General features: G+C 58.1%; 1 protein-coding gene across 1 annotated transcript; it reads left to right on the top strand.

Moving 5' to 3' along the window:
* Nucleotides 1-5,522: 5,522 nt before the first annotated feature.
* On the top strand, nt 5,523-8,650 carry FADD (Fas associated via death domain). Its single transcript, XM_053899343.1, has 2 exons — nt 5,523-5,962; nt 7,430-8,650. Exons 1-2 carry the CDS (start codon nt 5,677-5,679, stop codon nt 7,789-7,791), a joined length of 648 nt encoding a protein of 215 aa, XP_053755318.1. The 5' UTR covers nt 5,523-5,676; the 3' UTR covers nt 7,792-8,650.
* The last annotated feature ends 3,307 nt before the right edge of the window (nt 8,651-11,957 follow it).

Genomic DNA, 11,957 nt, shown 5'->3' with positions numbered 1-11,957 from the left:
TACATCCATGTGCACCTGTGGCCTCGTGGGGAGTCCCCTCTGATCGGTTGACGGGGGAGAGGAGCCCCGGGCCTGGTTTACACACAGCTCTGCCCCCTGCACAGATGCAGACCGCTGCCCCTCTGCAGCTCCTCGCTGGACACCCCTGAAGGGCCCGGGGAAGGGACATCCTCCCGGGGCGCAGAACCGTGGGCAGCACACCCGGCCGTGCCCTCTGCCCGGAAGGAGAAGGGCCGGATGTGAGGTGATGCACCGATTCGTGGGCCGTGGCCAGTCTGGCTGGACGGTCAGGGACTTGGAAGGACCGTGACTGGGAAACTGATGACAAAGGAATTTGGGGAAGAGGCATGTGGCTAGCCACATCTGTGAATGCCCACCGAAGCGGGAGCTCAGCAGAGGGTTTCACAATCAGGTGGGTAGGATGACCCACTCCATGGACGCCAGCCAGCCCCGCCAGTGCCCGCTGGGCCGTGAACAAAGGGGCCGTGGTGGCAGAGAGGGAGGTGATGCGTGGCTCAGCATCATGGACTTCACCCGCCAAAGCTGACTGGCTCTGGTCACCAGTGCACGTCCAGTGTGCCAGCGGCCGAGACCCACACGGAGCCCTCACGCGGCACCATTCCCGGGGCGACCGGCCAGCCACCTGCCGGCAGGTGGATCGCACCTCACAGCTTCCGTCACGGAAAGGGCAGGGCTGTCCCTACTGGAAGAGACACTCTTTCGGGACACAGATCTGCCTTCTGTGTACGCTGTGTTCCGCCAAATGACATCGTGGACTCCCAGGATGCCTCATCCGCCATCGTGGTGTTCCGCCAGCAGAGCTTGGACCCAGAAACTCGCTCCACCACAAACGAAGCGTGGCCTTGGGTCCACGCTCACATGGTGGGTCTCGCCACGGCTCCTGCCAACTGTGGCAGCTGCCATGACAGAACAGTGGCTCCATGACAGCCCCAGGGAGGCGGCAATGCCCGCCAGGGCTGGGACAGGCTTCTCTTGAAGGCCGTGCGCGCTCTGAGTCAGTGACCAGCATGCGGGGCTGTGTCTCCCAGAGCCAGGATTCACGCGCCCAGGAATCAAGGGGTGGAAACGGCAGGGGCCCCACTCACTACCAGTGACCCACTAGCAAAATGTTTGCGTCCCGTCCCCACGACCTTATGCTCACTGCCTAAGGTCTTAGCCGCAGAGGGATGTCTTCCATCAGAAGACACAACGATGGTTCCACTGGACTGGCCGCTCAGACTGCCACCTGGCCACCCTGGGCCCCTCATGCCCCTGAATCAACAGGCAGGGGAGAGAGGTATGGTGTCGTCGGGAGTGACTGATCCTGACAACCAGGGGACACGGGATCGCTGCTCCACAGTGGGGGTAAGGAAGGAAGAGCGTGTCTGGAACACAGCAGAGCCTATGGGCGTCTGTTAGCAGTACCACCCCTGGGATTGAGGTCAATGGAAAACTACGACGGCCCAACCCAGGGAGGACCAGCAATGGTCCAGACCCTCCAGGAAGGAAGCGCTGAGTCGCTCCACCAGGTTAAGAACCACAACCATCTGGGGTGCTTGCTGAGGATGCAGGGAGTGGAGGCAGAGGAGGCAGTGGAAGAAGGGAGCTACAAACACCAGCGATGACCATAGGACCTACTGGTCTTCACAAAAGTGAGGACTGTAATGGTCGAGTATTTCCTCCTGATTTTTCTATGAATGTGTGCGTGTGTGTGTGTGTGTGTGTGTGTGTGTGCATGCACGTACTGGTGAAAGAAATCAAAGAAAACCCAAATAAATGGAGAGACATACCATGTTCATGGATTGGAAGATCCAATATGGTAAAAGACGTTAATTCTCCCCAAACTGATCTATGGATTTAACGCAATTCCTATTAAAAAATCCCGGCAAGTTTTCTGGACAGAGACAAGCTTATTTTTGAATTGATATGGAAAGACACAGAACCTAGAATAAAGCCGAATAAAGTCAGAGGAATTGCTCTACACAAAATTAAGGTTTCCCATATAGTAACAACAAAGCGTGGTCTTGGTGGGGGATAGAATCGTAGATCAGTGAAGCAGAACAGAGAAAATCGAAGGAAAACAAATGTGCTTGATGGAGTTTTGGCAAGAGCATTCCAACAGGGACAAGGATGGCTTTCCAACAGATGGTGCAGGAGCGATTAGAGACCTACAGGCAAAGCGAAACAAAACAACCTAAACACTACACTTTGTACAAAAACTAACCCAAGATGGATCACAGAATGACACAAAACTGGAACACTTCTAGAAAAAATACATACAGGAGAAATATTTGGGACCCAGGGGTAGGCCAAGGGATCCTAGACTTGATACCAAAAGCATAATCCATAAAAGGAAAATTAAATAAAAGTGAAATCTTCTGCTGTATGAAAGATCGCATAAAGAGAGTAAACAGACAAGCCTCAGACAGCGAGGCGGTGGGTCAGGCATGGGTATAGTTGTGCCAGGGGAGATTCAAATTAACCACACCTTATGTAAGAGTCACTCATTAACATCTTGTGAGCACCTATCAAGCTCCAGCCAGTGTCCTTGGCACTCGGAGTCCCTGCCTCACATTCTGGCAGGAGAGATGGGGAAAAGCTGCAGAGCAGGAAACCAAGTATATGGTGAAGCAGGAGACAAGGGACACGTAAGGAACAAAGAAACCCTAGCAGGGTTCGCAGGTAGGGGTGTCGTTTGACCCTCCTTGGTTCACATCCTGCGTCGAGGGGCTTCGTGGGCTCCTCCACTTCTCCCACACAGCTGGACACCCCAGAGCTCAGCTCTTGACCCTCTATTGTGTCCGCTCTCTTCACATAGGTGACCTCACCTTGCTCTAAATACTATACGAGTCAGGGCTCGCCAGAGAAACAGAACCGGTAGGATATACAGTGATCTATACAAGAGAAGATGTATTACAAAAATTGGCTCAAGGAGCTGGACGGGGCGCAGGGGAGTGGCTAGTGCTCAATTCAGAGAATTCAGACAGAGTGAATCCTCCCTTCTTCTGCCTTTTTGTTCTATTTGACCCCTTAATGGATTGGATGATTCCCACCCGCCCTGGGGAGGGCCATGTGCTTCACTCAGTGCACTGACTCACATGCTCCTCTCTAGGGGTGCCTCAGTGGCTCAGCCGGTTGAACATCTGACTCTTGGTTTTGGCTCAGGTCGTGATTCCAAGCTCCTGGGATCGAGCCCCACATGGGACTCTACCTGCTTGGAGCGTGGAGCCTGCTTGGGATTCTCTCTCTCTCTCTCTCTCTCTCTCTGCTCCTCTCCCTCACTTGCTCTCTCTAAAATAAAATTTAAATTTAAAAAAAAATGCTCATCTGTTACAAAAACACCTTCAGACATACCCAGAATCATGGTTGACCCCGGACAGCCCTTAGCCCAGCCAAGTTGACACATAAAATTAACTATCATAAACACCATCTGTCTGCTGAATACTCCCAAATCCACATCTCTGTCTGTCTGTTGAGCATCCGACTCTTGACTTCGGCTCAGGTCATGATCCAAGGGTCATGAGATTGAGCCCTGAGTCAGGCTCCACACTGAACACTGTGCCTGCCTAAGATTCTTTCTCTCCCTCTCCTTCTGCCTCTCCTCTGCCTTCTCTCTCTCTCTCAAAAAAACAAACAAGAAACTTATTTTTCTTGTTCTTCTGCCCATAAAAGCCTTCTGTTGTGTATACTCAGCTCCCCAAAGCTCCTTTCTACTTGCTACATGGAATGCTGTCTGGCTCACAAACTGTTGAACGAAAGTCAATTCAATCCTCAAATTTACTCAGTTGAATATTGTTTTATTTAACAGTGGAAAGAATCGAAATGTCCATGAGCTGATGACGGGATATACAAATGTGGTCTATCCACACAATGGACTATTGACCCATTAAAAAAGAATGAAGCACTGTCACCTGCTACATGGCTGGACCTTGAAAACACTTTGTTCAGTGAAAGAAAGCAGGCAGCAAAGGCAACCTAGTGTATGGTCCCATTTCTATGAAATGTCCAGAACAGCCAAATCCAAAAACGCAGAAAATAAAGGAGTGGCTATCAGGGGCTGAGGGGAGGAGGAGGGAAAGGAAGTGGTTGCTAATGGGTAGCAGGTTTCTACCGGGACCGATGAAAATGTTCTAGAAGTAGCTAATGGTGAGGTTTGCACAACCCTAGGACTATACTAGAATGTACTCTTTAAACGGGTGAGTTGTGTGGGTTGTGAATGGTCTCAATTAAATATACGTATATATTTTAAGTGCTTATTTAGTTAGTTGAGAGAGGGAGAGAGAGAGCGAGAGCGAGAGCGAGAGCGAGAGAGAGAGAGAGAGAGAGAGAGAGAGAGAGTGCCAGGGGAGGGGTAGAGAGAGATCTGAGAGAGACAGAGAGACAGAGAGAATCCCAAGCCGGTTCCTTGCGGGGGCGGAGGGGTGGGGGGGCTCTATCTCACCAAAGGTGAGATCATGACCTGAGCGGAAATCAAGTGTTGGATTGTTAACGACTGAGCCACCCGGCCCCACCCCCCGCCCCGCCCCACTCCTTTATTTTATTTTATTTTTTTAAGGTAACTCGGACGGCCTCACTCCTCTGCTCACACTGCTGCGGCTCCATCTCAGGGGCAGTAAAGCCTGGTCTGCACCTGGCCCTTGAGGCCCCCTCCTAGTCTGCCCCTCCCCTCTCCGGCACCCCCTGCATCCCCCCCCCCCCCGCCACCCCCCTCTGCTCCAGACCCACGGGTCTCCCACCTGCTCCTAGAACCTGCACCTTCACCTGCCCCCGCCTGCCCTCTTTCCCCCACACCTGCCTCTGGCCCCCGCACCTGCACCTGCACCTGCGCCCGCACCTGCAAGCCTGTTCTGACCGCCCCCTCTAATCTTGTCCCCACCTCGGCACTCCCCATCCCCGTATCCTCTTCGCCCGGGCTCTCATTAACTTCCGGCATACTGCACGACTTTCTTATCTGGCTTCTGTCAGCTTGAGAACCAAGGACTTAACTCCAGGCAGAGGGGCACTCCTACTCTTTGTTCCCAAATGTGTCCCCAGCACCTACTGCCTGGCCTACAGTAGGCTTTCCAGAAGTACTAGAAACATTAAAAAGCATACATGACCGAAGCTTTCAAAATCAAATATTAACGACATCCAACGTTAGCGCTTCAATAAACCTCTATTTCGAACGCGACCCACAGGGCGCTCCGAAGGACCCGTTCCGACTTGCACTTTCACAAACGTTGACGATAAGTGCGTGTATCGTCGGCATCTGCAGCGCAACGCCGCCCGGGAAACGCGGGCCTACCTTCCCCGCCCTCGCTGGGGTCCGGGAACCGCCCCCCGGACCGCCCGCTGGACCCCATGCGGCGGGAGAACGGCCGCAGCGCGCAGGCGCAGACGCCCTCCCGGCCCCGCGCCGCCCGTTCTCCAGGGGCGCCCCCTGGCGGCGGCCGGGCGCCTTCCGGGCGGAAACGGCTACGGTAGGGCCCGGGTCGCACGCGTGGGTCCCGGGGTTCTCGCGAGATTTCGGGGAAGTGGCCTCTGGCGTGGACTTCCGGTGGTGGGGCCCCCGGCGCTGGGCGCGTCAGGGGGAATCCGGGAGCGGCGGGGCCGCGGGGCCGCCGAGAGGGCCGCGGGGCGGAGCGGGGCGCTGCGCGGAGGGCCGGGCTGGGCCGGGCCCCGCCGTGGCCCGCCGCCATGGACCCGTTCCTGGTGCTGCTGCACTCGGTGTCGGCCGGCCTGTCGAGCAGCGAGCTGACCGAGCTCAAGTTCTTGTGCCAGAGCCGAGTGGGCAAGAGGAAGCTGGAGCGCGTGCAGTGCGGCCTCGACCTCTTCTCCGTGCTGCTCGAGCAGAACGAGCTGGACCGCGAGCGCACCGGGCTGCTGCGCGAGCTGCTCTCCTCCCTGCGGCGCCAGGACCTGCTGGGGCGCCTGGACAGCTTCGAGGCGGGCGCGGCGGCCGAGGTCTCGTCGGAGGAGCGAGGTGGGCGCGGAGGCCGGGGGGGCCCGGAGGCGGGTAACCGGTCCTGGGGGTGGGGGGGGGGGAGCGGGCGAAACGCCCAGTTCGCAGATGGGAGAGCCAGAATCCCAAAAGCTCACGTACTGTGTCTGGGTTGCAAAACGTGAACACATACACACCCCGATTCTTCTGGGTTAGTTGGAAGTGACTCCGGTTAAGGAAAGGGTGTTGCCCACCTCCTCTGGGTAGAGAGGAGTGGACAGAGAGGGGGGGTCAGGAGCCAGGGGAACCTGCCCCGCTGCTTTTGGTTTCATTCTGCCTCTGGGACTGCCCCAGCTGACCCTTTACCGCCGTGTGAGCGCCGGAAAATGGCTCTTGGGCAGGGGTTTAGTGCCCCCGACACTTCACGTACTTAATTTTCGCGGTAGCCAGCAGTTAGGTCCTGCCGTCTAGTCCTATTCCGGTCTTACAAGCCAGAGGACAGTGGCTGGGACGCGTTAAGTGACTTGCCTAAGATACACTGCCAGTACCTACCAAGGACTCAACTGAGGCGGCCTGGGGTACGCGGGCGGTATTAGAATTCCGTTTCCAGGGACACTCAGTTGAGGAGGAGATCGTTAACGTGATACATTTAAGAAGCAGTCCCCAAAATACAGGTGATCACATTTTAGATTTACGCGTGTCCGTGTGTGTATGTATGTTGCAGGAGAGCGCGCCAGAGGTGAGCAGGTGTGGGCGGCTTGATACGGGGTGACTCTTCGTCTTTCGAGGATGACAGTGTAGCCTAGCGGTTGGGAGTGGACCCTGGCACGAGGCCATCAGGGTTTCACTGTCTGGTTGTGCTGTTGTCTAGCTGTATGACCTCAGGAAAATCACTGGGCTTCCCTGTGTCCCTCCCCCTTCTCCAGCTTCTGGGGGCCGCGGACATTCATTCTTTGGCTTATGGCCACGTGTCTCCAGTCTCTGCCTCCGTGGGCACGTGGCTCCCTCTTCTGTGTACTTACAAGGATTCTTGTCACTGGATTTGGGGCCTACCTGGATAATCCAGGATGATCTCCCAAGATCCTCAACTGAATCACATCTGCAAAGACCCTTTTCCAAATAGATCACCGTCCACAGTTCTGGGGATTTGACGTGAGCTGGGGGCCACCGTTCAACCCACGACAGGCCCTCCCTCCGCTTCCCCTGTCCCGAGCAGTTAGCTCCACAACGACCCCTTCCGCGACGCCCCAGCCAGCACGTCTTTGGCAGGCCGCACCTCCTGAGGAGCGGTTTGGGAGTGGGGTTGGGACAGGGTTGGAGGCCACCCTTGGGCTTTCCGGGACGTTCTTCCCCCGGCCCCTGCACTCCTGGATGCCTTCAGCCTGGACGAGAGGACCTCTTGTCTACCCAGCGCTTAGGTTGGCCCTGAGGAGCCCACTGAGAAAGTAGGGTTACCTGTCTTCTAAAGGGCTCCCCAAGTCCTGGTAAATCGTTTTGTTCTTTCCACAGACCTGCGTGCAGCCTTCGACATCATATGTGATCACGTGGGGAAGGACTGGAGAAGGCTGGCCCGCCAGCTTCGCGTGTCTGACGCCATGATCGACGCCATCGAGGAGAAGTATCCCCGCAATCTGACGGAGCAGGTGAGGGAGTCGCTGAGAGTCTGGAAGAACCTCCACAAGGAGGACCCGGCTGTGTCCCACCTGCTGAGGGCGCTCAGGGCCTGCCAGCTGAACCTGGTGGCCGACCTCATCGAGGACGATCAGCAGGCCCGGAGCCTCGAGAGCGAGACCAGTCGAGGTGGCGGCACCGGCACCGCGTCCCTGACGTCACGGGACTCAGATAGGCCGTCCTCGGGGGTCCCCTGGTGACCCAGCGGCCCTTCCCCGGGGGCCTGAGGGCATCGGCACAGCCCGAACTTTGGTTCCCCCGCCAAGCTTGACCACGTGCCTTCCACGCGCCAGTGCCGTGAAGTCCTAGCCGTGAGCCGGGACGAGGGACCCAGCGCCCGAGGCCCAGAGTGGCATCTCCATCAGAGCTGGCATTCACTGAGCATTTGCTCTGTGCCAGACGGGACTCGGGCGCGTACAGATGCTTTCGTTCGTTCCTCATGATCGCCCCCGAGAGGGGGAGTCTGTTGTCCCATTAAATGAGGCCCTGCGGGAGGAAGTTTGGGATCCACATCCAGCACACAGAGGGACGTAAAAGTCAGCGTCGTCACTGTCGTCACCATACAGGTGGGGGGACAGTGCCGAGGCCAGCGGCCGGGCGGTCGGCAGCCGTGGGAAAGCAGGGAGTTGAGCCGGGGCCGTGAGGCTCCAGCGTCCACACGGGCCCACAGGGTCGTTCTGTTGCTCCCAGAGCCGGCCAGAGGCTTTGAGGCCGTCCGTGTAGACCCGTGTACCCGGACAGGTGGTGTGGGGAAAGCTGGTGGGCTTGTGGCCCTTGTGTGTGTCAAGGGACAGCAAGGCTTATGAGGACGGCCGGGAATAACACTGTTAAGTGCTCAGGGATGATGGGTACAGAGTCCGTGCTCTACAGATGTTCGTTCTTAGAACTATTATGACTTCAAAATCATGACTATCAAAATCACTGTTCTGATAACGGATTTTAGCCAGGGAGCTGGATCCTGTAATTGTAAAGACGGTCTTTGTGCTTCGGAGGTAATCCTATTAAAGCCTGTGCCTGTACAGTGAGAAGCTGCACAATACAGAGAATTTCCCTCCCTGACGATGATCTCGTTTCTCATGTTCTCGAAAGTCCCGTCGGGTCAGTTTCAACATCCCTTGTGGCTTATCTGAGGCTGAGCTGGGAACGGCATGGCCGCTCTTCATAACGGTTCCAGGAGCCGCCAGCAAGGGAGCTTTTGCCACCTCTCGCCAGCCCCTGGCCCGCCTGTCTCTGAGAGGCACCAGAGAGTCGCATGGCTGTCCCTCGTTCGGGCCTTCTGGCCACGGCCTTGAGAAAGCCACCCGTGATGTCCTTCCGTGCCACCTTGACCTTAGGCTAGACCAGGCGGCCCTCTCGGCAGACCCCGGACACCTGGCCGGGAGCACAGGTGTCAACCAGTTCCCGGGTTCGGGCGCTGCCAGGGGGCTGAGCCAGTCTAGGGCCCGTGCCACCGCGGCCTGGCCCTGCGTCGTGTGCCGGGCGTGTGCCCCACGTGCCAGCGCACCTGCCTCTTGGAGCCTGTGTCAGAGCCGGTTCTGCGGGTAACAGACATCGTCACGGCCCGTAACTGTCGGCTTTGCTGACAAGTAGCTTTGGGCAGCAGGTTTTCCGGAAGATGTGCCCCTACCTGTAGGACAGGCGGACTTCAGAGGTCCTCCGTCCCCTCAAAGCCGCTGAGATGTGCAAGTGCCCAGATACCCTGACATCCACCCTGTGCCCCCCTACGTGCCTCCCACCCCTGGAAGGAGCCCCCAACCCTCTACACCAGGTGCTCTGATAGGGGCCTTGACCTGTGATTCCCGCACGGGGAATTTTCCGCGGCTCTGCCGCTGCGTCCCGTCTCAGTCCCGTGCGTGGCGAGGCACCGGGGTGGCCCTGGCACCCCTGTGCATGTGGTGAGTGGGGAGGAGCACGGGCTCTGGAGCAGCCTCACGGGACCTCCTCTCCAGGCCCGGATCTGAGCTCCGAGACTCGGGGAAGACGGCGGGTGAGGAGAGTCTCCGTCCTGCTCTGCGGGGCCGTGCACGCCACCCGCTCCCCAGGACCCGCCAGCTGGGTGCCGCCGGGGCAGAGCCCTGGGGCCCGGTGACGGGGGTGAACCTGCCCGACAAGCTGCCCCTGGGAGATGGTGGCTCAAGGCCAGACGGAAGCACGGGTCCCACGTCGGTGGCCAGGAGGCCCCCGCCGAAACCAGCGCGGGGCCGGGCATCGAGGGGCCACGGCAGGGCCAGCAGTCTGCCCGCGGGTCCCCTGCCTCGCGGGACGAAGGGAGAGTGTGTGGCTTGCGGCAGAAGCACAGGGCTGGTGTGGGCGCGGCGGGCGGGGAGACCCACGGCAGACGTTTGAGAACGGTGGTTTTTTGGGTGATATTTAGACTTCCTGTATCGTCCACGTTTTCTGTACTTGTGTTTTCGTCATCCACCAGATACAGGTAACGGGTGTGCCCTGCCTGGGCCGTCAGGCGGGAGAGGCCCCAGAGAGCAGGGGAGCAGGGGGGCTTTCCAGTCTGACCCGGGTCGGGTCCCGGCCTCACCACCTTCAGAAGCGACCGCTAGATAAGAATCAGGCGCTTGCCCAAGTGCGTGGTGGCTTCTTCCTCAGGCACCTTAAACGTGAGCGGTGACATTTCACCCAGAGCCCCACAGGTTTGTCGAGAGGCTCTTCCGGTCCCTGTGACCTCACCGCACTTGAGCCCGGCCTGTGGCCTCTGGTCCTGGGATGTCTTCCCACCCCCCCCCCCCCCCACCCCCGGGTGATTAGAAACACTGCTTCGGGGTAGAAGGTCCTCTGGGTCTATGGTAACCGCTGCTGGGACAGAGCTGATTGACATCTGATCAGAACCATGACCTTTGTGACGACGAGCGGCTACCAGGTTTAGACAGGAATTTCTCGCGGCAGCTTCACAAAAAAAGACGATCCGTGTTCCATTTATGTGTTTTGCGAATTTTTGGGGGGTGACACGTATGCCTCCAGCGAAGGTGTGCGCAAGTCACGTGGCTGACGTGGAAAGTAAGGTTAGAGCCGCATTTTGTGACTTGGTTCTTTTTGTCCTGAGAAAGATGCGGGGAAAGGCCCAAACGTATGTGCTTTTGGGGAGATTTCAGGCCGGCGAAAGGGAGTTTAGTCACGTGTTTCCTGGAACGAGGGGTCAACCCCCTAGTCTCACGGCCCCGCAGATGTCCCCACATCACCCCCCTCCCGACCTCCCCTTCCGCCCTCGCCGCAGCGGGCCCTGCTGGGTTATGGACATGGGTGCCCAGGGAGCTCCTTCAGTCACCCCCCCCCCCCCAGGCCCTTCCGGGCTCCGGCACGGAGGCAGGGGTTGAGGCCATCGCACTTCCGCCTTCCTCCGTCGCGTCTCCCCAGCAGCAGCCCAGGACCACTACCCACCCCCCCCCCCCCGCCTGAGTGGCACCTGCAAGGTCCCGGGCGCCGCCCACGGTGTTTCTCTGAGGCCCCCAGACGCACAGTGTCAGCTGCCTGGGGCCACACCTTCTGCCATGCTAGCGAGCGTTCCCAGGCCCCAGGGGTGAGGTCACGGGCATCACGAGTCAGACGTTATTCTGCCCACCACACTCAGACTTGGCATCCGCCCCCACCTGTGCCCAGTTCTGTGCCCGGCACCGTGATCTACCCGGCTGCCTGAAGGAGCGGGCCGGGCCCCCTCCTGCCTGGGGCTCGCTCCCACACCAACTCCAGGCTACCTCCCGAGCCTCTCCTTTCCACCCCCCTTCTGCCTCCCCCCACGACGCCCTACCCCTTCCCGGGAAACACCCTCCATCAGCAGCCAGAAACAAGCAGAATCATACTCCAGACCCCTGACTATTCTTAGAAATGGCAAGCTCCCCGCGTATTTTTAGTTTTCTGTTTGTATTTCCATGAGAACTACTCTGAGTCACCTTGCTGACTGCTTTCTAACCACATGACTCTGTGTGCATCACGTTCGGAAGCCGCCAGCATGACCGGGAGCAGCACGTGTGCACGTGAAGGTGGCCGGTCACCCCACATCTGCCGAGGGACCGGCAGAATTTCCACAGGGAAAACGTGCAGTTGAGATCCACCTGCCTTGAAGGAGCCGCCCTCAGCTTCGTAAGTCACCGAGTTAAGACACTGTGGCAAGAGTCACACGTAGGTATCAACCACCTGAATCGTCACCAAGGAACAGAGACCCATTCAGTGCCAGAATGGAGTCCTCCTTGAGCCAGAGCCACGTGACCTGTGGACGAGGCTTTCGTGGCATGGCTGGAGTGGAAAACCATCGTGGGCCTTTCGAGTCACCCGAGGCGTCAGGTGCGAGGCCTCTCGATGTCCCAAACCTGCCTGTAGACACTAGGTGACCATCTTGCTTCAGCAAAACGTGTTTCAT

Source organism: Panthera pardus, unplaced genomic scaffold (genome assembly GCF_024362965.1).
Source record: "Panthera pardus isolate Hobbes unplaced genomic scaffold, ASM2436296v1 HiC_scaffold_12, whole genome shotgun sequence".
In the NCBI taxonomy this organism is placed as follows: domain Eukaryota; kingdom Metazoa; phylum Chordata; class Mammalia; order Carnivora; family Felidae; genus Panthera; species Panthera pardus.
Note: the sequence above shows the minus strand (reverse complement) of the source record. Positions and strands in the feature narration are given on the sequence as shown.